The sequence below is a fragment of the Gigantopelta aegis genome, chromosome 15, assembly GCF_016097555.1.
Source record: "Gigantopelta aegis isolate Gae_Host chromosome 15, Gae_host_genome, whole genome shotgun sequence".
NCBI lineage: Eukaryota > Metazoa > Mollusca > Gastropoda > Neomphalida > Peltospiridae > Gigantopelta > Gigantopelta aegis.
Window position 1 is genome coordinate 13,641,465 of NC_054713.1, and position 25,873 is coordinate 13,667,337.

General features: G+C 38.3%; 1 protein-coding gene across 1 annotated transcript in view; it reads left to right on the plus strand.

Annotated features, from left to right (window-relative positions):
• The first annotated feature begins 556 nt into the window (after positions 1 to 556).
• LOC121390414 (exosome component 10-like) overlaps positions 557 to 25,873 on the plus strand; it is a 35,153-nt gene continuing 9,836 nt past the window's right edge. Inside the window, exons 1-16 of the mRNA XM_041522219.1 lie at positions 557 to 703; positions 1,598 to 1,731; positions 3,551 to 3,674; positions 4,469 to 4,570; positions 5,435 to 5,585; positions 6,311 to 6,368; positions 7,099 to 7,174; positions 9,040 to 9,150; positions 10,221 to 10,364; positions 11,484 to 11,674; positions 14,056 to 14,212; positions 17,084 to 17,232; positions 20,335 to 20,497; positions 21,696 to 21,831; positions 22,839 to 22,942; positions 25,092 to 25,169. Of these exons, the coding sequence (XP_041378153.1) occupies positions 581 to 703; positions 1,598 to 1,731; positions 3,551 to 3,674; positions 4,469 to 4,570; positions 5,435 to 5,585; positions 6,311 to 6,368; positions 7,099 to 7,174; positions 9,040 to 9,150; positions 10,221 to 10,364; positions 11,484 to 11,674; positions 14,056 to 14,212; positions 17,084 to 17,232; positions 20,335 to 20,497; positions 21,696 to 21,831; positions 22,839 to 22,942; positions 25,092 to 25,169 (2,001 nt within the window). The 5' untranslated portion in view covers positions 557 to 580. The remainder of the gene's footprint in view (positions 704 to 1,597; positions 1,732 to 3,550; positions 3,675 to 4,468; positions 4,571 to 5,434; positions 5,586 to 6,310; positions 6,369 to 7,098; positions 7,175 to 9,039; positions 9,151 to 10,220; positions 10,365 to 11,483; positions 11,675 to 14,055; positions 14,213 to 17,083; positions 17,233 to 20,334; positions 20,498 to 21,695; positions 21,832 to 22,838; positions 22,943 to 25,091; positions 25,170 to 25,873) is intronic.

The window sequence follows — 25,873 nt, forward strand, 5'->3', positions numbered from 1 at the left end:
GCAGTCCTCTCACTTTGCCCCTCGACTAAGTGTTGAAGTAACCACATGGAAGGCCAATACGTGTGTTGTCCTGAGCATTATCATAAAATATCGCTTGGTGCATTTTGGGTAGGAGTAGCCACTATGTTGTGGCAGCGGGTTCTCTCTTTTCTCTCTCTCTCTCTCTCTCTCTCTCTCTCTCTCTCTCTCTCTCTCTCTCTCTCTCTCTCTCTCTCTCTCTCTCTCTCTCTCTCTCTCTCTCTCTCTCTCTCTCTCTCTCTCTCTCTCTCTCTCTCTCTCTCTCTCTCTCTCTCTCTCTCTCTCTCTCTCTCTCTCTCTCTCTCTCTCTCTCTCTCTCTCTCTCTCTCTCTCTCTCTCTCGCTCTCTCACTCGCTCGATTAAGTGTTGAAATAACCATATGATGAACACAAAACAGCCATAGTTTAAAACTGAGCTGAGATGCTAAACAAATTAGTACTACCCTTTCATTTCCTTTTTTAACAGCAAGGATGGAGCTCTAAATATACATTGTGGAAATATCGATGAAAACAAAAGTGTGGTGCTTGAAATAATAGTAAGAAAAATGTAACGAATAACAAAAATGGCTGAAAAGAAAGGCAACTCTGAAGCCAACGTGGTTTCCGACGAGCCACCTGGAACATCTGATGCTCAGCCCGATGAAGAACTATTTCCCGGGGTTAAGGATGTCAATACCTTTTCACAAGTAAAATCTAACTTGCCGTTAAAATTGCTAGTTGCTGTATAAACCGTTAAAATTATTGTAGCTATAGTCTATGATCCCACGGCACAGGGATCGCATTTTTTTCATACTTAGAACTTGAAGTTAGAGTTAGATACTATCATACTATGTACTTTACTACAAGCAAGTTATTTAATTCCTAGCCGATTGATTTGTAAATTGCACACAGGAATTGTATTTCTTTGTTATTTCCAAAACACTTTTACTTTTAATAGAATGGTGGGACGGACTATAGTATAGTATACTGTATAGACACCTTGTAAGACAATTTCTCAGCTGATGTGATTCACTGATTGTCAAGATCACATGTATATTTTCTCATCAACCGTGTGTCATATGTGTCGTACATTTCTAATCAGACAGGAAATATGTATTTGATTTGTCATTCAATTTAAAAGTGAACAGCATTAAATTGTTTGTCAGATTTATCATTTATATTGGGTGGTGGTAGAGGATGGTGGGTCGGTGTAACTCAGTGGTAGAGCACTCACCTGAGGTGCAGGTTAGGATCATGCAATCCCAACCAGTACCCTTCTGTAATCATAATAATGGACCAGCCAAAATAATAACATACACATTCATACCACACATTTAATTTGAAGATAATGTTTTTCAGTATACCGGCTTAATCATAAAGATGGTCTAAAATATAAATATTTTAGGATTCTACAGGTATCTCATAATCTTACAATTCCAACTCAAAATCTAGGATTCACAGAAACATAGAATCATGCTAAATTTGCAGCCTATATATATTAATTATGTGCATTAGATACAAATTGAGAATAGGAATGTTTGAAATATTTATAGATTACTTTGCACATGTAATTCTTAATTTCTACTGGGTTTTTTCTTCAGCAAGCTCTGAAGTCGGTTCTTGTTGCAACCAGATGTTCAAACAGCCTACCAACTGGAGACGGTTTTGACTTCTACTCCACCTTTCATTCTGTGCGAGATGTCCTTGACATTCAAGGGAGACAGATACTGCAGCTGTACGGTTTTTCTCATTGTGTTAGGCTAGGATGTTATATATATGGCAAAATTATACAGCAGACTTAAATGCATTGCGCAGTATAGCATGTGGGAGTTTTTAAAATTCAAGCCTTTACGTATGTAGCATACTTTAACTTAACAAACAGCACACGAAAATAATTTTGTATATTGATTGCCACTATTTACCGTATATAGCTGATAGAAAGATCCGTTTAATAATACCAGAATTTTTTTTTTTTAATATAAAACTTCATTTAAATATTTGTATTTCAACCAGAGGTTAATGAATATGTTATTTATATATGTACACACTATAGTAACAGTAATCAGTGATCATTGCCGACTATTTAATTTTTGTTTTGTTTGTTAGAAAGTCACAGACCATGTGACTGGAACATGATTTGATGCGAAGTACTCTGTGGCATATTGACCAATCAGAGCTATTGGGGTCAGATTATTTTTACTCTTGGAATTCTGCACGCACACGCTGGTCTACTTGACAACTTATTACGCATTGATGATGGTGTCTAAAATTATGTGTTCTTTATTATGGCATCCGACATTTGGAATAAAATCCTTTGTAATGACAGATTTTGTCGGAGTTTGTATATTTTTTTATCAACAACATTGGGGCCATTCTAGATCAATGATGTAACGCTGTCAGAGCCGTTCCTAACTCGTAGCGGTAGGTCAAATGACATGTTACAAAATGTTGAGGGAGGAGACTGGTTGCGTAATTGTTGAATTAAAAATGCCACGTGAATGTCAATGTCCCATCTAACATTATCAATTGGAAGTAATTGTAGGCCTAAGTTTCACAAGTTATTTTAAAAAAATAGCATCATAATATTTAATAATATGAGTCGGTAGTGCACACCTGAGATGCTTGGGTATAGTTCATGAACCACCTCTCGGAACTAGTGGGTTTTTCCCATCCCAACTATCCTAATCATGTTCGTTGGACATAATAATGAAATTCAAGACAAGTTTATTCCTATATATGTTTAGCTACACCTTCATTAAATCAACTAACACTGAAAAGGTATATATATAATTGTGTGCATCAAATTATCTGAATAGTACATATTGTAATTAAAAAAATCAAATTGTCTGCATCAGTGTATACATGTCATAATTATATTTCTATAGTACTACTCCTAAAACATTTTAATAAATTATAACTCCATTCCTGAAAGGGAAAAGAAGTCAGACTACACTAATGAACCAAACAACATAAAATTAGAAGAAAACATTATTGGTTTATTGGTTAATTTTTGCAACATATGTCTCTGCATTTACATGTACCAGTTACTTAATAAATGAATAATGCTTGGTTTTCACTCGCCTAATAGTTTTGAGGTGTCAAATTTTTCACTCACCTTTGTTTTTCAAAAGCCAAGGACTGATGTAGCACGTCTGACAGAACCAGGTCCTCCGATTTCACGGAAACAATCCTTTTCCGGTACCGTGTTGGTAAAATCATGGAAATTTTTTTTCATCTCCCACGATTATTATATAGAGTATGACTATTCAACAAAAATGCTATAAACAGATTATGATGGGTTCCCATGATCACAAGGCACGGAACCGAAAAAGTGTTGCCCATGAAATTTGTAGCTAATTCTGCCGGATAAGAACACAAGTCACACATGAGTTAAAATTATGTTTACAGTGACACTAAATCATAACTGATAATTTTACCGCAGTTATTCATGAATATGTTCCAATATTACTGCTGGTATAAAACTGCTAAATATTGTTTTATTAAACTAACAAGATTGAAATCTTTTAAAGTGTATACTGACTTGTTTTTATCAGCATTCAGCGTCTACTCAAACAACAGAATGTTAAAGCCAAGTTTTCCGAAAGTACGGATGCTCTGGAGCTTGAAGATAAATTTGATGTTCTTATTGACGCCAATGACCAGCTGTTGGAAAGAGTGGTAAGTCTTGCAGTGCTTATCTCCCCCTGAATTTTTAAACTGCAGGACTCCATTGAAAGGACAGCATGCTTGAACCGTAATTGGATATAAGCACGAAAATAAGTTGAAATGAAAGAATTTGTTACCTTGGAAATTTTGAATGGTTTTTACGACAGACAGCATTTTGAAACCGGTAACTTTTATAACAAAAAAAATTAAAAATTGAAAACCCAAAAATTATCCCTTCAATTTCTGATGAATAATTAATCAATTGATGTGTCTTTAAACAAAATACAACCCCCCCCCACACCCCCCCACCCCCCCCCCCCCCCCCCCCCCCCAAAAGTTTCTTCTTCTCACGAAGCTAACTTAACCAGCTCTTTAAATAAACATGTGAGGTGGATTATGGTTTAATGGTAGAGAACTTCTTGTGCTCCAAAATTTTGCTTTGATTAAATAGGTCAAGTGTGCCTTTAATTTATTTTTAAAGATTATTTTATTTTATTTTATTACAGTTTGTGGGATGGGACGTAGCCCAGTGGTAAAGCTTTCACTTGATGCGTGGTCAGTCTAGGATCGATCCCTGTCAGTGGACCCATTGGGCTATTTCTTGTTCGAGCCAGTGCTCCACAAATGCTGTGGTATGTACTATCCTGTCTGTGGGATGGTGCATATGAAAAGATCCCTTGCTGCTAATCAAAAATATCCCTCAATATCTGTGTGGTCCTTAACCATATGTCTGATGCCATATAACCGTAAATAAAATGTGTTGAATGCGTCATTAAATAAAATATGTCCTTCCTTCGTTATTGCAGGGTGTGTGTTTGGATGAAGCCTCGGGTTTGAAGAAACCTGAGGCAACACTTGTCATTTCGTCTGCCCAGCAGAAAAACATTGATGCTAGCTGGAATAAAAAGGTTTGGTTCAACTATAGCAGATTCTTTAATGTTTAATCCAATGTGTAATATAATGTTTCTTATAACAGGAAAATTATAGACAGGAAAAAAAGTATATTAAGAATTTTTTTTAACTTAAACTACAATCATGTTTCACAATATGATAACATCATTTACTAATGCAAAATACAAAAACAACTTGCTTTAACTTTATGAATGCAAAATACAAAATCATCTACAGTTTGAATAAACTCAAATCTCCCATCACCATATTTTTTACTCGTACAAAATATAAAAACTTACTGTAGTTTTAATAAACTCACAATTTAGCCTCACTATATTATAATATTAGTTAAATGCAAAAGACAGATACAACTACAGTTTGGTTTCAACAATATTTATTTCTGTTTATTTTAACAGATGGGATTGGTCAACAGGCATAGCCTATATAAAGACCTTTCCCTACATTATACAATTGAAATATTAGCTGGTCTATATGGACATTTTAGAAAGTACAAGATGTGCATTTAGTGTTGACAAATGTAAAACTACTGTATATTTAACCTGTCAAAATATAAATATTTGTATATAGATTAGAACAGAGAAACAAGAAGAGTAAAATGTTTGTTTTTAGCAATGAAATTGTGAATTGCTTTGCAGATGAGACTTTTCTTGTAGTGTTAAGTTGGGATCACCATATATTTATGTGTTGATATTTAAATTTAAATAATTTAACCTGGTTAAGTAGGACTGGCACTCTCTATTGTATAAACTTATTTGTTTGAGCTGTCTGTGGCTTTTGTACAAGTCTGTCATCAAGGTTTTGAAATACTTTATTTTTAACATTTTGTACGAACATGTCTTTATTATTATTTAAAAAATTAGAAAAATCATCCGTCTTCGAACACGTTCCGTCTGCTGTCTGCTCGCAACATACAGAGACCCCAGTTCAAGTTTCAAGACAAGGTAGACAACTCTAACAAACCTTTTCAACAAAAAATTGAATCCAAGCCAAATGCAGCTCTACCACTTGATGGTACGTTTATAATGTGTTTGTTACTTCTCTGTTGGTTTTTTTTGGTGTTGTGTTTTTCCCCATATATACAGTGAAACCTCTCAAAACAGGACCCTCTGTTAACTGGAATTCTTCAAAACTGGACGTTTTTCATGGCCCCCTTTTAAATATCTGTACAGAAGAGAACCTCTCTAAACCAGATACCTCTTAAACTGGACTTTTTACTTGGTCTCAAGGGTGTCCAGTTTAGAGGAGTTTCACTGTACTTTATAATATTCATATTTAAAAAAGTGACTTGAATTTTTGAAAATTATAACGGTGATAGCTGAATATGGCACATACAACTAACTTCCTTAATCAGAAGATATTTATTTTAAAAAAGGTGTTGTTTTTCATTTACCATTTTTTTTAGCTTTTTATTGTAATTTTATATTGCATTAAAAATAAAGAATCAATTATTATTTGTTTATGTCTAGAAAATATTAATTTGTCAAGGAACAACTATTAACATGAAAGACAATAAACAAATTATAGTTTACTTCAAATATTATTGATATAAATATTTTCTTCTTGTTTTTTGGGGTCCAAATTCATTTAAATATTTTTGAAAAATATAACATTTATAATGTACTTTGTCCGAATTGCCAATTTGTATCAGTTTTATCTTTTTTTTCCTTTTTGGGGGGGGGGGGGGGGTCATCACTAATTGATGCATTATCTTGTTACATGTTTGTTATTTTCTTTAGAAAGTTTGAGAATTCCCGAAGGTGTGAGTTTTGAGGATTTGGAAAATCCTGAATTTCGGTGAGCTTTGAACATTTAGCTTTTTTCCCCCCTACCATTCTAACCAGTTCTGTATGACTAGTACATCAAAAGCCATGGTATATACTGTCCTGTATGACAGTTTTGTTATGAATGTGCTAAAATATGGCAAACAGAAGTATTATCTGACTTGGCGCCGAGAAATGGAGACGATCAAATTCTTTTCGAATTTCTTGTTTCTCAAGGATTTTTTTTTTTCCGCTGATAATTAGCTTCTTTCGGACCATTGATGTTGTCAAAGACGCAGCCAATGAAATAATATGTATACACTTGTTTAGGGGTGGGACGTAGCCCAGTGGTAAAGCTGTCAGTCTGATAACGCGGTCGGTCTGGGATTCATCCCAGTTGGTGGGCCCATTGGACTATTTCTCGTTCCCGCCAGTGCTCCACAACTGGTGTAACAAAGTCTGTGGTATGTACTATTTCTCATTCCGGCCAGTGCACCATGACTGGTATATCAAAGACCATGGTATGTGCTATCCTGTATTTGGGATGTTGCATATAAAAAATCTGTTGTAGGTTTCTTCTCTAAGACTATATGTCAAAATTACCAAATGCTTGACATCCAAGAGCCGATGATTAATAAATCAATGTGCTCTAAACAAAACAAACTTTAATTTTTAGTAAATGATAGTTACAGGATGGAGAGGAGAGATTGTGCCTTTAAAGTTTTTATCACCCTGAAACATTCTGCTTGTTTTCATGTCCACAGATATCCGCACCCATATCAGTACGAACTGAACCATTTTGTACCAAGCCAGGACCAGCTTGCTGACCCGGAGGTCAAGGTAATGTGTTACACCAGTTGTTGTTTTTTATCTTCATGAAGTGACCAATGATTTTTCTTTTCGACTTCACATGACATCTAACTAATGGTATTTTCCGCTACTACTACTCTAACAATAGTCTATTACGTTGAAGATCTGAGTATCCGTTCCAGTCGGGGTGAGACGTAGCCCAGTGGTAAAGCGCTCGCTTGATGCTTGGTCGGTTTGGGATCGATCCCCGTCAGTGGGCCCATTGGGCTATTTCTCTACTCCAGCCAGTGCACCACGACTGGTACATCAAAGGCTGTGGTATGTGCTATCCTGTCTATGGGATGGTGCATATAAAAGATCACTTGCTGCTAATCGAAAAGAGTAGCCCATGAAGTGGTGACAGCGGGTTTCCTCTCTCAATATCTGTGTGGTCCTTAACCATATGTCTGATGCCATGTAACCGTAAATAAAATGTGTTGAGTGCGTCGTTAAATAAAACATTTCCTTCCTTCCATTGCAATCGTAGGTGTATCTGAAGTACTGGTGTGAGGACTAATTAGGGAATAACCATAATGCATTTTGGCAGAGTTATGGCCCTTGAACTTAGGAGATAAGAACATTTGTTGGGAACCGGCCGTGGTGGTGTCGTGGTTAAGCCATCTGACATAAGGCTGGTAGGTACAGGTTTTGCAGCCCGGTACCGGCTCCCACCCAGAGTGAGTTTTAACGACTCTGTGGGTAGGTGTAAGACCACTACACCCTCTTCTTTCTCACTAACAACTAACCCACTGTCCTGGACAGACAGCCAAGATAGCTGAGGTGTGTGTGTGCCCAGGACAGCGTACTTGAACCTTCATTGGATATAAGCACGAAAATAAGTTGAAATGAAATGAAATTTGTTGGGCCCGGTAGGGAACATGTGTTGCTTTAGCTGAGCTCTCAGAATGCTTGTTATAAGGTAAGGAAGGAAATGTTTTTATTTAACGACACACTCAACACATTTTATTTACGGTTATATGGCGTCAGTATTATAAAGTGTGTTATGTGATATTTATAATATGTTCATGCTAAACTATACACAGAGCTAGCTCTGGGTCAGCAGAAAATGTTGCCAATTTATCTAGTAAACTTACAGAAACCCAGTTATTTTTTGTAACAAAATATCAATTATTACTTGGAGAATAACTAACTCACTACGAGGAATTACGGATTATCTGTCCCGAGTGAATTAATGTTGTAAACCCGAGCCTCTGGCGAGGGTTTTACAGCATTAATTCACGAGGGACAGATAATCCGTAATTCCTCGTAGTGAGTTAGTTATTCTCTTTATTACCCATTGTCAATCTTTAATGATTTTAAAAGTATATTTACGTTCTCGCTGCTGTAACAACTAACAAGCTCTACCAGCCATAACAATATATTCATACGCGCCGTTACCGGTGCACACCCAACAGTATCCACCAAAGAATAGTTTTAAAAAACCCCAGTCAAAATAATAAAATAAAAATATTTTTAAACATTTGTATGTATATTTAGATTTTTAATTCCGTAAATGTTCGTATCGTATTTTAATATTTTAAGTTCGTAGTAATAGTTTGACCGATAAATGGAATCATGAATGAACAAAAAGTAGTCCCGGCAGTATGTAATTGCCAATCAAATCTTGTCTTTTTAAAGCCAGCCAATCAGTGACTGTAGAAGCAATCTACACACTGTGCAGAGATCGAAAAAATATTACCCCGTATATTTGAGCCCATATGGGTAATAAATGAAATTATCCCCCCCCTCAAATTTTTTTTTACTAATTGTTTTTGAAATTTATAATTGGCGAGTGCCAGAGCCAGCCCTGATAGAGATAAACTAATATTAATATTGTCGCATTTCTTTGATTGCAGATGTATCCGCCTCTGGAAGACACCGTTTTAACGATGGTAGAGACGGTCGGCGATCTCACCAAGATGTGCCAGACACTGAAACAACAAAAAGAAATCGCTATAGATTTAGAGGTTCGATAATTTACGTGATTTATCGCTGTCGGCAGGAAATACTGCCATTTGTCGTGTCTTCCAGAGCCACTGCTAGAAGAATTTGCTTCCCAGTTGAAGTCCATTTTTTAAGCCATAATAATTGAAATAGTGTGTCCTGACAGTCATACTAATAATAAGAGATACTTATCAATGTGTAACAGAAAAATCAACCTCAACTGAGGGGATTCGAACCTTAGACTCTCAGCTTTCTACTTGAACTGTTACTGGTCCTGCCTGGGTTATTATTGTATTCTTTTGCTAAGGAAACACCCAGTCTTTACGTTGGCTCAAAATGGAATTTTAAAAATAAAAAGCAGCATCCACTGACAGGATTCGAACCATTGGCTCTCAGTAAGAGAGTCCAGCTCTCTACCCACTGAGTTATTAAGAACATACTCACTAGCCACTACCAATAGGAGGACTTTACACCAACAGTACTAGATACTCCCCCATCAAGTTAAGCTACATTCTGGAGCTGTGGGCAACGGGCAGTTAAACTTCCTGACAGGATTATGATTGTATTCTTGTGTTAGGAACACACCCAGTCTCTTCATCGGCTACAAAAATAAATAAAAAATCAACCTCCACTGAGAGGAATCGAACCATGGACTCTCAGTACATGCTCTGCCAACTGAGCTAATAGAGAAATTCCTACTAGCTACTGTCAGTAGGAGCACTTTATACCAACACTACTACATACTCCCACCTCAAGTGAAGCTACGTCCCGGAGCTGTGGACCATGGGCAGTTGAACTGTTATGGGCCCTGACTGGGTTATAATTGTATTCTTGTGTTAAGGAAACACCCAGTCTCTACGTTGGCTCCAAATGTAACAGAAAAATCAACTTCCACTGAGGGAATTCGAACCATGGACTCTCAGTATGAGAGTCTAGGGCTCTACCAACTGAGCTAATAGGGAATTTCCCACTAGTTACTGCCAGTAGGAGCTCTTTATCACAACACTACTACATACTCCACCCTTTCTCTTTTCTATTATAATTGATCACTGGAACAAGTTCAAGTGTATGGAATTATTTTATTTTTCTGTAGGCTCATTCGTACCGGACGTTCCAGGGCATCACGTGTTTGATGCAGATATCAACACGAGAACAGGACTATATTATCGATACGTTGACACTGCGGAGTGATATCTGTATGCTCAATGACGTCTTCACGGATCCAAACATTGTTAAGGTAATTTTATCTTTAAGTGGATTTTAAACAAGCATCTCCGAGTCTGATTTTATCTTTAATAGCAGATTACTAAAATGACTTCTTCTTGGGAATGTGGTATGTGCTATCTTGTTGTGTGGGATGGTGCATATAAAAGATCCCTTGCTACTAATGGACAAATATTACGGGTTTCACTCTTAAGTTCAAAACTACGAAATGTTTTAACATCCAGTAGCTGACGATTAATGCTCTAGTGGTGTCGTTAAACAAAACAAAACATTTTCTCCTTGTGATTGAGGACTGGAATTGACTCATTTAATTTGTTCTTCACAGGATGACACTAAGCCCCAGTATTTCACTGAGAGAAATGAGAAAGTGAAAGTACAGGTGCAATAGACCTTGCTTGTTATTTTACTTGTCACATGACTTCAACATGCACCACAGAGGCGGAACTTAGCCCAGTGGTATAGCATTCGCTCGATGCACAGTCGGTCTGGGATTGATCCTCGTCGGTGGGCCCATTGGGCTGTTTCTCGTTCCAGCCAATGCACCATGACTGGTACATCAAAAGCCATGCTATGTACTACCCTGTCTTTGGGATGGTGCATATAAAAGATCTCTTTGCTGCTAATCGAAAAGAGTAGCCCATGAAGTGGCAACAGCGGGTGTCCTCTCGCTATATCTGTGTGGTCTTTAACCATATATCTGACGCCATATAACCGTAAATAAAATGTGTTGAGTGCATCGTTAAATAAAACATTTCCTTCTTCTTCCTTCAACATGCACCACAAAGCTGATGGGGAAACAGCACTTTAATCTGTTTAATACAAAAAAGTATGGCACTAACAGGAACTAATGTCAAACTAGAATTGAAAGTAACATATACACTGCACCATTAATATATAATTATAAACTTCTCCTTTCAGTTTTGAAAAAAATAACATTAAAAAAGGTTCCACAGAATTTGGTAGTCAGATAGATAGGGCAGCTAAAATAAATGCATGGTAGGTGAGACATTTAATTGAGCTATCCCATTGGTTGGGTGGTAAATGCCATTTGTTTGAGGTCAGGCTAAGTATACATAAAAGAGAAACTGATCCAAGTTTTCTACATTATGCTGAATTCTTTGTTTTTAATTAGGTTCTGCATGGTGCCGATTCGGACATTGTGTGGTTACAGCGAGATTTTGGTGTGTACATTGTCAACATGTTTGACACGGGCCAGGCAGCGAGACTTCTTCAGCACAGTCGCTTCTCTCTGGCTCACCTGCTACAGTTCTACTGCAACATCACCGTAGACAAGCAGTACCAGCTTGCTGATTGGAGGATAAGGTTAGTCATGTGATGGTTTCCACCAAGTCCGTCCTATCGATAGTTTTCCAGATGTTTTTGTCACAAAGCCTTGAGATATTGAGCTGAAATTTTGTGTATAGCTTTATCATGTACTGTTACAGATGAAGTTTGACCCATAATAAGATTATATTTACAAGGCTTCTAGATTATGGTAGCCCCACTCCCATGGCTAGTGAATTTGTTTTGGTCAAATGTTGCAGTTAGTCTATTTTATAAATATGAATATCTTGCCCCCACCACCACCTCTCAATGTTAGTGTTTTTAAGCTCCATCTCCTGTAGGTGACATATCTGATTAATAGAGGATATTTCACGTTTTTTGTCAAATACGATGGAGTGAAGTTTGCAATCATATCTCACGAGTTGCAGTTACGCAACGAGTCGTATTTGACAAAAAAACATGAATTTGTTTTTTTATTATATAACTTTTGGTAATTTACTTTTATTTTTAAAATGCCAGCAGCAAGTCTGTGGACGTTAACAAAAACCCCTGATTGACAAAGTTACTTTAAACATTGGACTACTCTGCAATATATGTTGTTCCCATATGTGAAAATTTAAAAAAAGAAAGAAAATAAAAGTACTTTATTTTTCAAACAATAGTAAGTTTATAACATGTTACTGGATATTTTATTTATCACATGAAAGTGAAATTTAAAAAGAGTTTATATAAATAAAAATAACACACTAACTTGTGACATGGTCGCGTCTTAATCTAAATCAAATGTCTGCCATTTGTCCGAAGTGAGAGATGTTTTTCAAATTCCAAAACGTTAAATTCATTAACAAATTAGAACTGGGATGAAAATAAGAAAGCGAAAACAGAGGTAAATTTTTATTAAATTGCAAGAAATTTGTAAACTTTTATATGTCAACTTGTTTCTTTTCACGAAAAATCATAAAATAACAGGTTCAGGCGTCAATCCCTCGCTTCGTTCCACGTTTTTCCATTAGTGTTTGCGCGGTTTTATTCATCGATGGCTGTCCTTATCGCTTGGAACGGTGACACCAATTATTTCTGGAGAAATTGTTATTGTGACATTGCCATATATATTGTTACCAGTCATTAAACAAATTAGAAAATTTCTTGATGTTGAAGCCGTGTACATACGTTTAAAGCACTTTGTAATCCAGCTGGTTCGTTTTCGTTGCAAGTGTTGTTTCGTTTGACAGAACATGAGAGATGCCTTTTTGTTGTTCTGGATTTAATTCACAGTAGTTGTCAATAGAATTCACATTCTTGTGACCTGCAGAATAATTTACACAAATAAAAATCAAGGGCCATAGGTAACCTTTTTGGGAGGGATGGAGGTAGTTGGATGATATTTTATTTTCTAAATGGGGACCACTGCCTTTGTGTGTGTGTGTGTGTGTGTGAATTTTTCACTTTTTTTTCCTTTTTGGGGGGTATTTATGTGGGGTTTTGGGGGGTTGTAACCCATGGCAGAAAGCATGTTGATGGTACTGGTTGGGAATTTTGTAATAAATCAAAGTTAACTATGTTCAAAAGTGCATCTAAATCTGAATCTGTTCCCTCTTGAAATTGTACTACTGTTTCATCCATTTTTTTTGAAGCAGAAGTCAACACAAACAATAAAAGGGAGTTAACTCTATTTCAAGGATGGGTAGGTTGGGGGGAGTGAAAATAGTTCTGGCTTTCTTACAGTGAAGATAACACTTTCTACAGTGACAATAACACATTTTAGAGTGAAATAGTGAAATTTTCACTGAGTGACTGATAGCACTTTTATTTCACTGATATTTTAAGATAATTCAATAAATGTTATATAATAATTACTATTATTTAGTAAAATTGTATTTACTTAAAGTAAAGTAGGGCTAGTGAGTTTTTAATCGTGGCTAGTAAATTTTTAAAATCAATGATTCCATAGCTAGTGGATTTTATAAGAATTCTAGAAGCCCTGGTTAGTATGTATTAAATAGAGATTATTATACAAGCTTGTGTGTCGTACTGATTTTACGAAACGAGTGTCAGGATTTTTGTATTGCCCGAGCGAGAGCGAGGGTAATACATGAATCCTGACACGAGTTTCGTAAAATCAGTACGACAAACACACGAGTGTAATAATTTCTTTATTATCCATATTATTATTGTTGTTGTCTTTATGAATAACAAGACCCAACTCAAAATATTTCAGCCACAACTAGAAGGAGACGACGAAATGACGTCATATTTCAAATGCACAGTCTGAGCTAGGATTGGAGAAGTAACGTCATGGTATGACGTCGCTTCCCAAAATTACGTCATTACACTTGTTATTACACATGTGCTTCATATGATTATTATTAACTCGGTTATGTTGAACCACATGGATAATAAATATTTGTATTGCACTGCAGACCCCTACCTGATGTGCTGTTGAGATACGCTCGGGAAGACACTCACTATCTACTCTACATCTATGATCGAATGAGGAAGGAATTGATTGAAAATGGAAACGAACAGAAGAACTTACTGCTTTCTGTCATTTCCAAAAGTACACAGATATGTGCCAAGGTACTTTGATGCTCATAGAATATTACAAAATGTATACTGATGGAATGATATAAAGCAACATATAAATAGAAACAGCAAATATTGACTGCATGCAAAATCATCATCCATAGTGTCAAGTGGGTGGCCCAGTGGTAGAGCGTTCGCTCGATGCACGGTCGATCTGGGATTGATCCCCGTTGGTGGGCCAATTGGACTATTTCTCGTTACAGCCAGTGCACCACGACTGGTATATCAAAAGCCGTGGTATGTACTAATGTGTCTGTGGGATAGTGCATATAAAAGATCTCTTGCTGCTAATCGAAAAGAGTAGCTCATGAAGTGGCGACAGCCGGTTTCCTCTCTCAATATCTGTGTGGTCCGTAACCATATGTCTGATGCCATATAACCGTGAATAAAATGTGTTGAGTGCGTCGTTATATAAAACATTTCTTTCCATATTGTCAAGAACCCAGATGTGCTAGTGGCAATTTTAGTGACATTCAATTGATATTATACAGTTATGCTATTAGTAGGGGTGAGATGTAGCCCAGTGTTCGCTTGATGCACACTCAGTTTGGAATCGATCCCCATCGGTGGGCCCATTGGGCTATTTCTCGTTGCAGCCAGTGCACCATGAGTGGTGTGTGCTATCCTGTCTGTAGGATGGTGCATATAAAAGATCCCTTGCTACTAATGCAATAATGTAGCTGGTTTCCTCTCTAAACTGTATGTCACAATTACCAAATGTTTGACTTCCAATAGCCGATGATTGACAAGTCAGTGTGCTCAAGTGGTGTCGTTAAAAACAAAACAAACTTTTTATGCTATTAGTGAATGAACTTTGATCTAAAATGTCAGTACATGTGTTATGTTCCCTTATTTCTTTCCACCAGTATTTTAATTGTTGAGTGTATAGCCTCATATCTCATCGGTAAGTTACGACACAGGGCTAGCTCGGCCACTCACCAGATTTGCCAAATAGCAAATTTTAGGAACAACTGGCAAATTTTATTTTAATTTGGCGAAAATAATTTGTGTAATAATTTGTGTAATAATTTGTGTAATAATTTGTGTAATAATTGATCTTTTGTTGGAAAATAGCTATAGGCTTTTCATTTTCAAGATAGTTTGATGAAATTTCCCGATCACACAGAGCTAGCTCTGTAACATCATGAAGTTTAATAGTCTGCGGCGTTAAATCTGCTGATAGTCTGCGGTGTTAAATCTGCTGATAGTCTGCAGTGTTAAATCTATAGTCTGCAGTGTTAAATCTACTATCAGATAGTCTGCGGTGTTAAATCTGCTGATAGTCCGCGGAGTTAAATCTGCTGATAGTCTGCGGTGTTAAATCTGCTGATAGTCTGCGGTGTTAAATCTGCTGATAGTCTGCGGTGTTAAATCTGCTGATAGTCTGCGGTGTTAAATCTGCTGATAGTCTGCGGTGTTAAATCTGCTGATAGTCTGCGGCGTTAAATCTGCTGATAGTCTGCGGCGTTAAATCTGCTGATAGTCCGCGGCGTTAAATCTGCTGATAGTCCGCGGCGTTAAATCTGCTGATAGTCCGCGGCGTTAAATCTGCTGATAGTCCGCGGCGTTAAATCTGCTGATAGTCCGCGGTGTTAAATCTGCTGATAGTCCGCGGCGTTAAATCTGCTGATAGTCCGCGGCGTTAAATCTGCTGATAGTCCGCGGCGTTAAATCTGCTGATAGTCCGCGGCGTTAAATCTGCTGATAGTCCGCGGCGTTAAATCTGCTGATAGTCCGCGGCGTTAAATCTGCTGATAGTCCGCGGCGTTAAATCTGCTGATAGTCCGCGGCGTTAAATCTGCTGATAGTCCGCGGCGTTAAATCTGCTGATAGTCTGCGGCGTTAAATCTGCTGATAGTCCGCGGCGTTAAATCTGCTGATAGTCTGCGGTGTTAAATCTGCTGATAGTCTGCGGTGTTAAATCTGCTGATAGTCTGCGGTGTTAAATCTGCTGATAGTCTGCGGTGTTAAATCTGCTGATAGTCCGCGGTGTTAAATCTGCTGATAGTCCGCGGTGTTAAATCTGCTGATAGTCCGCGGTGTTAAATCTGCTGATAGTCTGCGGTGTTAAATCTGCTGATAGTCTGCGGTGTTAAATCTGCTGATAGTCTGCGGAGTTAAATCTGCTGATAGTCTGCGGCGTTAAATCTGCTGATAGTCTGCGGCGTTAAATCTGCTGATAGTCTGCGGCGTTAAATCTGCTGATAGTCTGCAGCGTTAAATCTGCTGATAGTCTGCAGTGTTAAATCTACTATCAGATAGTCTGCAGTGTTAAATCTGCTGATAGTCTGCGGTGTTAAATCTGCTGATAGTCTGCGGTGTTAAATCTGCTGATAGTCTGCGGTGTTAAATCTGCTGATAGTCTGCGGTGTTAAATCTGCTTATAGTCTGCGGTGTTAAATCTGCTGATAGTCTGCAGTGTTAAATCTACTATCAGATAGTCTGCAGTGTTAAATCTGCTGATAGTCTGCGGAGTTAAATCTGCTGATAGTCTGCAGAGTTAAATCTGCTGATAGTCTGCAGAGTTAAATCTGCTGATAGTCTGCGGAGTTAAATCTGCTGATAGTCTGCGGAGTTAAATCTGCTGATAGTCTGCGGCGTTAAATCTGCTGATAGTCTGCGGCGTTAAATCTGCTGATAGTCTGCGGCGTTAAATCTGCTGATAGTCTGCGGCGTTAAATCTGCTGATAGTCTGCGGCGTTAAATCTGCTGATAGTCTGCAGTGTTAAATCTGCTAATATACTATAATAGGGGCAATGTGCCATAGGTTTAAAGTTTAGGTTAGTTATTCATTAAAAGAGAAAATGATTCAAGTTTTCTACAGATATATATAAGTATGCTGTTACATTTGTTGTTTCTTTTTAGGTCTACTCAAAGCCGTGTTTTAAAGAAAGTGACTACATGGACCTGTATCGAAAAAGCAAGAAGACGTTTAACTCTCAGCAGCTTCAGGCGTTGAAGAACTTCTACAGCTGGCGAGACAAAACAGCTCGGGCCGAAGACGAAAGTATAGGGTGAGATTTATCTCTGGCTTCACATTCAAGCCTGGGCCCCGTTCCACGAAGCGATTTTAGCGCTAAGATAACCTTAAGCACATACTGTAGTTATGCACATAAGGTAATCGCAGTGCTAATTCACATCAAAACATTGTAATATTATAATAATGATAGCATTGGGGGGGACATAGCCCAGTGGTAAAGCGTTCGCTTGATGAGTGGTTGGTCTGGAATCGATCCCCGTCGATGGGTCCATTGGGCTATTTCTCGCTCCAGCCAGTGCACCATGACTGATATATCAAAGGCCATGGTATGTGTTATCCTGTCTGGGATGGTACATATAAAAGATCCCTTGCTGCTAATCGAAAAGAGTGACTCATGAAGTGGCGACAGCGGGTTTCCTTTCTCAAAAATGTGTATGGTCCTTAACTATATGTCCGAAGCCATATAACCGTAAATAAAATGTGTTGAGTGCGCTGTTAAATAAACATTTCCTTCCTTCCTTCGTTGATCGCAAAACATTGAAAATTCTAAAACATGGTCATGGAAAAAGGTTTTCTGATGGTTTGTCATTATTCCAGTAAGCCATTTTAAAAATTAACTGAACACTATGTTTGTTTCAGAAAGTGGAATAATTTTACAGAATCATGTCGGGGACCTAATATTGATCCGATTTAGACAGGATCCGGTGTTTAGAGGGTTTATATTACCAAATCAAATCCCATAGATGACAATAGTAACATATGTGGCTAAAACGTCTACCTGCAGTGTATCATTCGACATAAACGCCACGGATATAAATACTACCACCCCTCGCCCTTAAAGTGAATCAGAAAAAATTGGGGTTCAAGCTGCTCATTTCTGAGATAACGGGTAGTGTCTATGACTACCCTAGTTCCACACAAAATTAGAGTACTTTTGTTTTACAGGTACGCCATACATGTTTCAAGCACAAGGCTACTTGACATAGTGGTACTAGATGAAATAAAATTGCATACATTTTTTGCCCAGATGAAACTATATACTACTCAAAAGAATTTAAGGGTCAGACGATATTTTCGACATTATTTTCTGAATGTCAATTATATTAGCTAGACCATAATGTCACGCATGGTATTGTTCCATTTTGACGAAAGTGGGTCTAAGCAACCCATAAATGAATTAAAATCCACTGTCATTGACACTGTCGACTAGTTCTAATGGCGAAAACATGCTTACATTTGCACGTAAATTAGGGCGAAAGCGAAAGGTCTGCTAAGTGCCCATAACTTGCTTTTTCACAAAGCGCTTCATTTGCACGCTTTGCATGTGTATTCCATGTTCCCAATGCTGAATTTCCGTATAATTGGAGCTTGCGTTCATGTACGGTGCACACTCCAAATTCGACAATGGTACGACGTCCACTGACTATCGAAGATCGAGGAAGGGCTATTGCTTGGCTTCAGGATGGCAATACGCAAAGAAATGTTGCTCTGAGACTTGGTGTCAGTCAGAGTGTCGTTGGCCGACTGTGGCAACGGTACCAAGCAACGAATTCTGTTCGAAATCGTCCACGTTCGGGAAGACCCCGAAGCACTACAAATAGAGAGGATGGCTACATCACCAATATGGCTCTACGTCAACGCACAACCACTGCACGCCGATTACGTGACAATCTGCGGACTGCGACTGGAACTCGAGTGTCTGATCAAACCATACGCAATCGTCTGAGAGCCAATAATCTACGCTGCCGTCGCCAGGCTGTTCGACCACCACTCCTACCACGTCACAGAACGGCCAGACGTCACTGGTGCACGCTTCATCTGCAGTGGCAACGTGTTCAGTGGGGTCGAGTGATATTCACTGATGAGTCCAGGTTTAGTCTCCAGTTCAACGACGGTCGGGTTCGTGTCTACAGACGTCCTGGGGAGCGCTTCGCTGACGTTAACGTTAGACAACGTCACCGGTTCGGTGGTGGCAGTGTCATGGTGTGGGGCGGCATCTCTATCCACCACAGGACCCCCCTCTATGTGGTGGATGGCAATCTGAATGGAATCCGCTATCTGAATGAGATTATCCGGCCGTTGGTTCTCCCAGGCCTTCAGCAGATTGGCGGCGGGGCAGTTCTGCAGGATGACAATGCCAGATCCCACCGCGCCAGGGTGGTAACGGACTTTCTCAGACAACAAGGTATCGCCAGGATGGATTGGCCAGCATATTCGCCTGACTTGGCCCCAATAGAGAACGCCTGGGACGAATTAGGCAGGAGAGTTCGGGATAACCATGCCCCTCCGGCCAACCTTCATGATCTGGGTCAACTTCTTATGGCAGAGTGGCAGGCCATTCCCCAAGAGTTCTTCAGACGTCTGATCAACATCATGAGGCAACGATGTGTCGAGTGTATTCGCGCCAGGGGTGGATTCACACACTATTAAACGAATGTTCTAATGTGTAAAATCCATGTTTTACAACCTTCAACTTTGACAGCATGTCATGTGACTTTCTTGTATACAGTGACGTTTATTTGTTTTTTTTTGTAAATATGGAACAATAAATTAAATTTTTGGTGTAGTTTACATCATCAATCTAATACACTCTGAAACTTATTTGGTTATAAATTTTTGACCCTTAAATTCTTTTGAGTAGTATATATTTTTTTTACAACCGACACACTCACATCTATCACCAATCACAGGACTTGCGGTGTTCATTTCTCTATTAAAAGTTGGGTGCACCTCGAACTTTGACCCAGCCGGACGTTATTTGGTTTAGTACTACCTATAGGGTCATATTTTAAAATTTAGAACTTTTGGTATCATAACGTGGCCAGTTTTAACATGATTCCGATTTGTTCAGTGTCTGGTTTAAATAGGTTTCACTATAGGGTTCATTTATATGCATTATTTGTCAGTGAACTAAATTTGAAAGGTTTTTTTGAAAATGCAACTTTACCATGGAATTAACCATTTACCACTAAAAATCTACTTTGACCACTGTATGTTATATACTGTTTTATTGCAGATACGTGTTGCCGAATCATGATGTTACAGATGAGTGCCATTCTGCCACGTTAAAGCCAGGGCATCATAGCGTGCTGTAATCCTTTATAACCCATGTATGTTATATACTGTTTTATTGCAGATACGTGTTGCCGAATCACATGATGTTACAGATGAGTGCCATTCTGCCACGTGAAAGCCAGGGCATCATAGCGTGCTGTAACCCCATCCCGCCACTCGTCCGGCAGTATCTCATAGAGCTGCACAACATCATTATGCAGTCTCGCGAGGCACCACTAACCAAGGTTAACAATAATTCATAAATTACTTTAAATTAAAGTTTTTATTATGAATCGGTGCATTTCGTATTTTACTGTTAACCCGTTTCTTATGGGTTGTTCAAAATTATCATATTTCTTTTATATCTGCTCATTTCTTTATTATTCAGGAAAACCACCAGCGGGGTGGTGTGAAACATTTATTAGTTTGTTTAGTCGTAAGTTCATTCGTTCATTCATGTATTCATTCATTCATTCTCATTCATATTTAATTAAGTCATTCATACCTTCATTCATTCATTCATTCATTCATTCATTCATTCTTACCTTCTTTTGACACCCAATATCTAATTGTTTTATATTGCTGGGATATTGTTATTATCATTATGTTAACTTTCATTCATTCATTCATTCATTCATTCTTACCTTCTTTTGACACCCAATATCTAATTGTTTTATATTGCTGGGATATTGTTATTATCATTATGTTAACTTTCATTCATTCATTCATTCTTACCTTCTTTTGACACCCAATATCTAATTGTTTTATATTGCTGGGATATTGTTATTATCATTATGTTAACTTTCATTCATTCATTCATTCATTCATTCATTCTTACCTTCTTTTGACACCCAATATCTAATGGTTCTTTCTTGCTGGTATGTTGTTATTATGTTAAACTTTCATTCATTCATTATTTATTCTTACCTTCCTTACCGGCCTCGGTGGCGTCGTGGTTAGGCCATCGGTCTACAGGCTGGTAGGACTGGGTTCGGATCCCAGTCGAGGCATGGGGTTTTTAATCCAGATACCGACTCCAAACCCTGAGTGAGTGCTCCGCAAGGCTCAGTGGGTAGGTGTAAACCACTTGCACCGACCAGTGATCCATAACTGGTTCAACAAAGGCCATGGTTTGTGCTATCCTGCCTGTGGGAAGCGCAAATAAAAGATCCCTTGCTGCCTGTCGTAAAAGAGTAGCCTATGTGGCGACATCCGGTTTCCTCAAAATCTGTGTGGTCCTTAACCATATGTCTGACGCCATGTAACCGTGAATAAAATGTGTTGAGTGCGTCGTTAAATAAAACATTTCTTTCTTTTTTTTCTTACCTTCCTTTGACATCCAATATCTAATGGGTCTTTCTTACTGGGATGTTAAACTTTCATTCATTCATTCATTCATTCATTCATCTAGCCATTCATTCATTCATTCATTTCTGTCTTCAGGTACAAAATGTCCCGGCAACTCAGCCGTCGGCTTATCAGCATCCGAAGTATGCCATGGATAGTTTGTTGAATTGTCCCCATGATCGGTCACATTCACAAAACACCAAGTTAGACATGGCGACCGTGCTTCCTCCAGGTAGGTGGCAATAAGTTGTATATACTCAGTATTTGTATGTTTACATGTCTGGTTGTATATACCAGATATCTGTATGTCTCTACACATCCAATTTTTTCCATTCAAACCAGTGTGTCGTGATCACAGTGTGTGCTCTGATAAATGCAATGGAATTTTTTTCTCTGGACCAAGAATAACATAGGGTGTATACCCATCCCAACCAGTGCCCCACAACTAGTTTATGAACAGTCATGGTATGTGCTGTCCTGTTTGCTGCCACTAGAAAATGTAATCGTTTCATCTAAGACCAGATGTATGAATTAACAAATGTTTGACATAAATAGTTGATGATTAATATATCCATGTGCTCCAGTGGTATCAATCTAACGGCAAAAAAGCAGAATGTAGAACAATGGTAGAGACCTGATGTGCATTCGATCTAAGATCGTTTCCCGGCGGTGGGCCCACTGGGATATTTCTCGTTATCAAAGGCTGTGGTATGTGCTATCCTGTCTGTGGGATGGTGCATATAAAAAAAATCCTTTGCTGCTAATCGTAAAGAGTAGCCCATGAAGTGGCGACAGCGGGTTTCCTTTCTCAATATCTGTGTGGTCCTTAACCATATGTCTGAAGCCATATAACCGTAAATAAAATGTGTTGAGTGCATCGTTAAATAAGACATTTCCTTCCTTCACCAGAGGTATAATGGGTCAGGATATATTGCTCTCTTGATGGATTTGATTCCATTTTCTGACCTGTGTCCCATGATTGGTATATCTTAGATCGTGGTATGTGTCGTCCTGTCCACTGGGAAATGCATATAGAAAATCTTGCTGTTTCAAATTGGTTGAACTTTTGATGTTCTTGCTCACAGTTGAATTTATACTTAGTGACTTGTTATAAAGAGTCCTCTTTCTTATGGCCACATTGGTCTGGGGATAATAAAAATAATTATATTTTTAAATGTTTGGATTTTTTTACAGTTACTGCTCTAGGATGTTTTTATGTCTGTTTTGTTTTACATTTAGATTCCAGTCTGATAGCTAAGAAGCCTTCCATGTTTGCCAGTCAGGAATCGATTATCAATGTGAAGAAGAAACCGGTTTTAACAGCCCTTGGGTGGAATACCAAAGTAAGTGCATTTTTGTCTTGCCATTAGGAAGTAAGAAGGTGAGAAATAGGTACTACTTTTGCAGGGCTCGAACTTAAGAATTTGTCTCCCACGGCAATTTTTAAAAGAATTCCCATGGGTGAAACAGTCCACCGACGGCAATTTTGAGCCTGCCTGTGGCAATGTTTTTTTAACGTGACTTTTGCAGCAAATAAACCTGACTAAAAGGCTATCTTATTATATGCAGACACCTTTTAAATGTGCAAATGTTAAATATTGGCAGATAATGTACACCAGGTGTATACATTTCGCCATTGTTGAGGAGCATGCTGTCGTTAAGTTCGAGCCCTGCTTTTGCATGGCTAGCTCTGGGTGATCAGAAAATTTCATCAAATCATCTTAAAAATGCAAAACAGTTTTTTTCCCCCAAAAAATATCAATTATTACACTAATTATGTTTCATCAAATTAATTTAGATTTTTTTGCTAGTTCTTAAAATTAGCAACTGTCGAATTTGGCGAGTGGCAGAGCTAACCCTGCATTTGTAAGGGTGGTGGTGGCATCAAGTTTTGCAGTAAAGTTTAATGTTAAAGTTTTGGTTTATAGTTCCCCTATGGATGTATATTACACTGCGACCTAGTGGTACTGTGCTCGCTCGATGCGTGGTCCGTGTGGGATCGATTCTCGCCGGTGGGCCCATTGGGCTATTTCTCATTCCAGCCAGTGCACCATGACTGGTATATCAAAGGCCATGGTATGTGCTACCCTGTCTGTGGGATGGTGCATATAAAAGATCCCTTGTTGCTTATCAAAAAGTGGCGACAGCAGGTTTCCTCTTTCAATATCTGTGTGATCCTTAACCATATGTCCGACGCCATATAACCATAAATAAAATGTGTTGAGTGCATCGTTAAATAAAACATTTCCTTCCTTCCTTAACCATATGTTTGGCGCCATATAAGCATAAATAAAATGTGTTGAGTGCGTCGTTAAATAAAACATTTCCTTCCTTCCTACACTGCGACGAGACATTTAATTCCACAGTTTTATCAACTTTATGTCCGTAATGAATTGATTTCATTTCACAGACTTGGAAGTGAGTTGAAATCAGTTGTTATACACATGTCAAGAAAGTCAATAACAGTACTTCATTCTTGACGACATCTGGTTAAAATAAAACCACCATTACGTACAAAGTGATTAACTGTGTTTTATTCAAAAATGATGTACTCATACAAATATTGATCAGGTGCCCATTCCACAAAGCGATCTTAGTGCTAAGATCACCTTTAAAAAAACATTGTTTTGTTTAACAACACCACTAGAGCACATTGATTAATCAATCATCGGCTGTTGGATGTCAAACATTTGGTAATTCTGACTCGTAGTCATCAGAGGAAACCTAATGCAGCAAAGGATCTTTTATATGCACTTTCCACAGACAGGATTACGTATACCACAGCCTTTGATGTCAAACATTTGGTAATTTTGACATAGTCTTAGAGAGGAAACCCGCTACATTTTTACATTAGTAGCAAGGGATCTTTTATATGCACAATCCCACAGACAGGATAGCACATACCACGGCCTTTGATATACCAGTCGTGGTGCACTGGCTGGAACGAGAAATAGCCCAGTGAACCCACCGAAATATGGTTTTACATTTAAAGTGATCTTAGTGTTTAGATCGCTTTGTGGAATGGGGTGCAGTATAATAAGAAAAAAAAGAAAGAAAGAAATGTTTTATTTAACGACACACTCGACACATTTTATTTGCAGTTATATGGCATCAGACATATGGTTAAGGACCGCACAGAGATTGAGAGAGGAAACCCACTGTTGTCACTTCATGGGCTCCTCTTTTCGATTAACAGTAAGAGATCTTTTATATGCACCATCCCACAGACAGGGTAGTACATGCCACGGCCTTTGATATACCAGTTGTGGTGCACTGGCTGGAATGAGAAAAAGCCCAATAGGTCCACCGATGGGGATCGATCCCACACCGACCGTGAAGATCACCTTAAGTAAATACGGTTATACAATTACGGTGGTCTTAGTATTTAGATTGCTTTGTGGAATGGAGGGGGAGGTGCAGTATAATAAGAAAAAGAACAGTGTTAACAAAGCATTTGTTTTGTGTGTGTATTTTCCTTTGATTTAATTTCAGGAAGATGGTGTCTGTTTAACTACAGCAAAACAGATTGCACTGCAGTTACGAAAGTCTTTTTCAAGTCCATTTGAAAAGGTAAGTTGGACAGTTCTGTATTTGAAAATCGTGCAAACTTAGGATATGAGCTTGGAAATATAAAAATAACGACGGCATATTTATGGCTTTCTTAAAGGCATTATCCTGAGTGTGCTTCCATTGTAACATGTTTCGGATTAATGGAGCGCGAATCCAAATGTGTTCTATCGTGCATGTTTTTCGTGTACAGAGACGTGCTTTTCCACGTATGTATTTTTACAAGCAGATTATTGTATAAAACGTTGTCGAAATGTTGTGACGTCACTGCACAAAAAAACTTGGGTGTGGAAAAATCGCTCATCGGTCAACCGTTTCTTTTTAACGCATGGAATCGCGTATGTGGAAAAGATACTATGTAAATGCACATTATTGAAAGACTCACATGCGAAATCGTGTTATTGGAAAGAGGGCCTAAGAATGGCCACAAATGCTTCATCTCTGTCAGTCACATGGTTCTAACCAATAAGGGGTGAAGAGATAGCTAGTAATATTTCTACACTACTAGTCCCTCAGGCCAATAGAAATGCTTTGTTATTTCTATACCCCCAGTGGTAAAAATATTACCGTCCCGACCAGTTTTTTCTGGTCAACATCACTACGGGCCAGATTTTATATTTTGCCTGTCATTCTATTGGACTGGCAAGTATATTATGTTTATATTTACATATTAGTTGTAGTAAGTCATATTTGATCCAGAAGGGGCA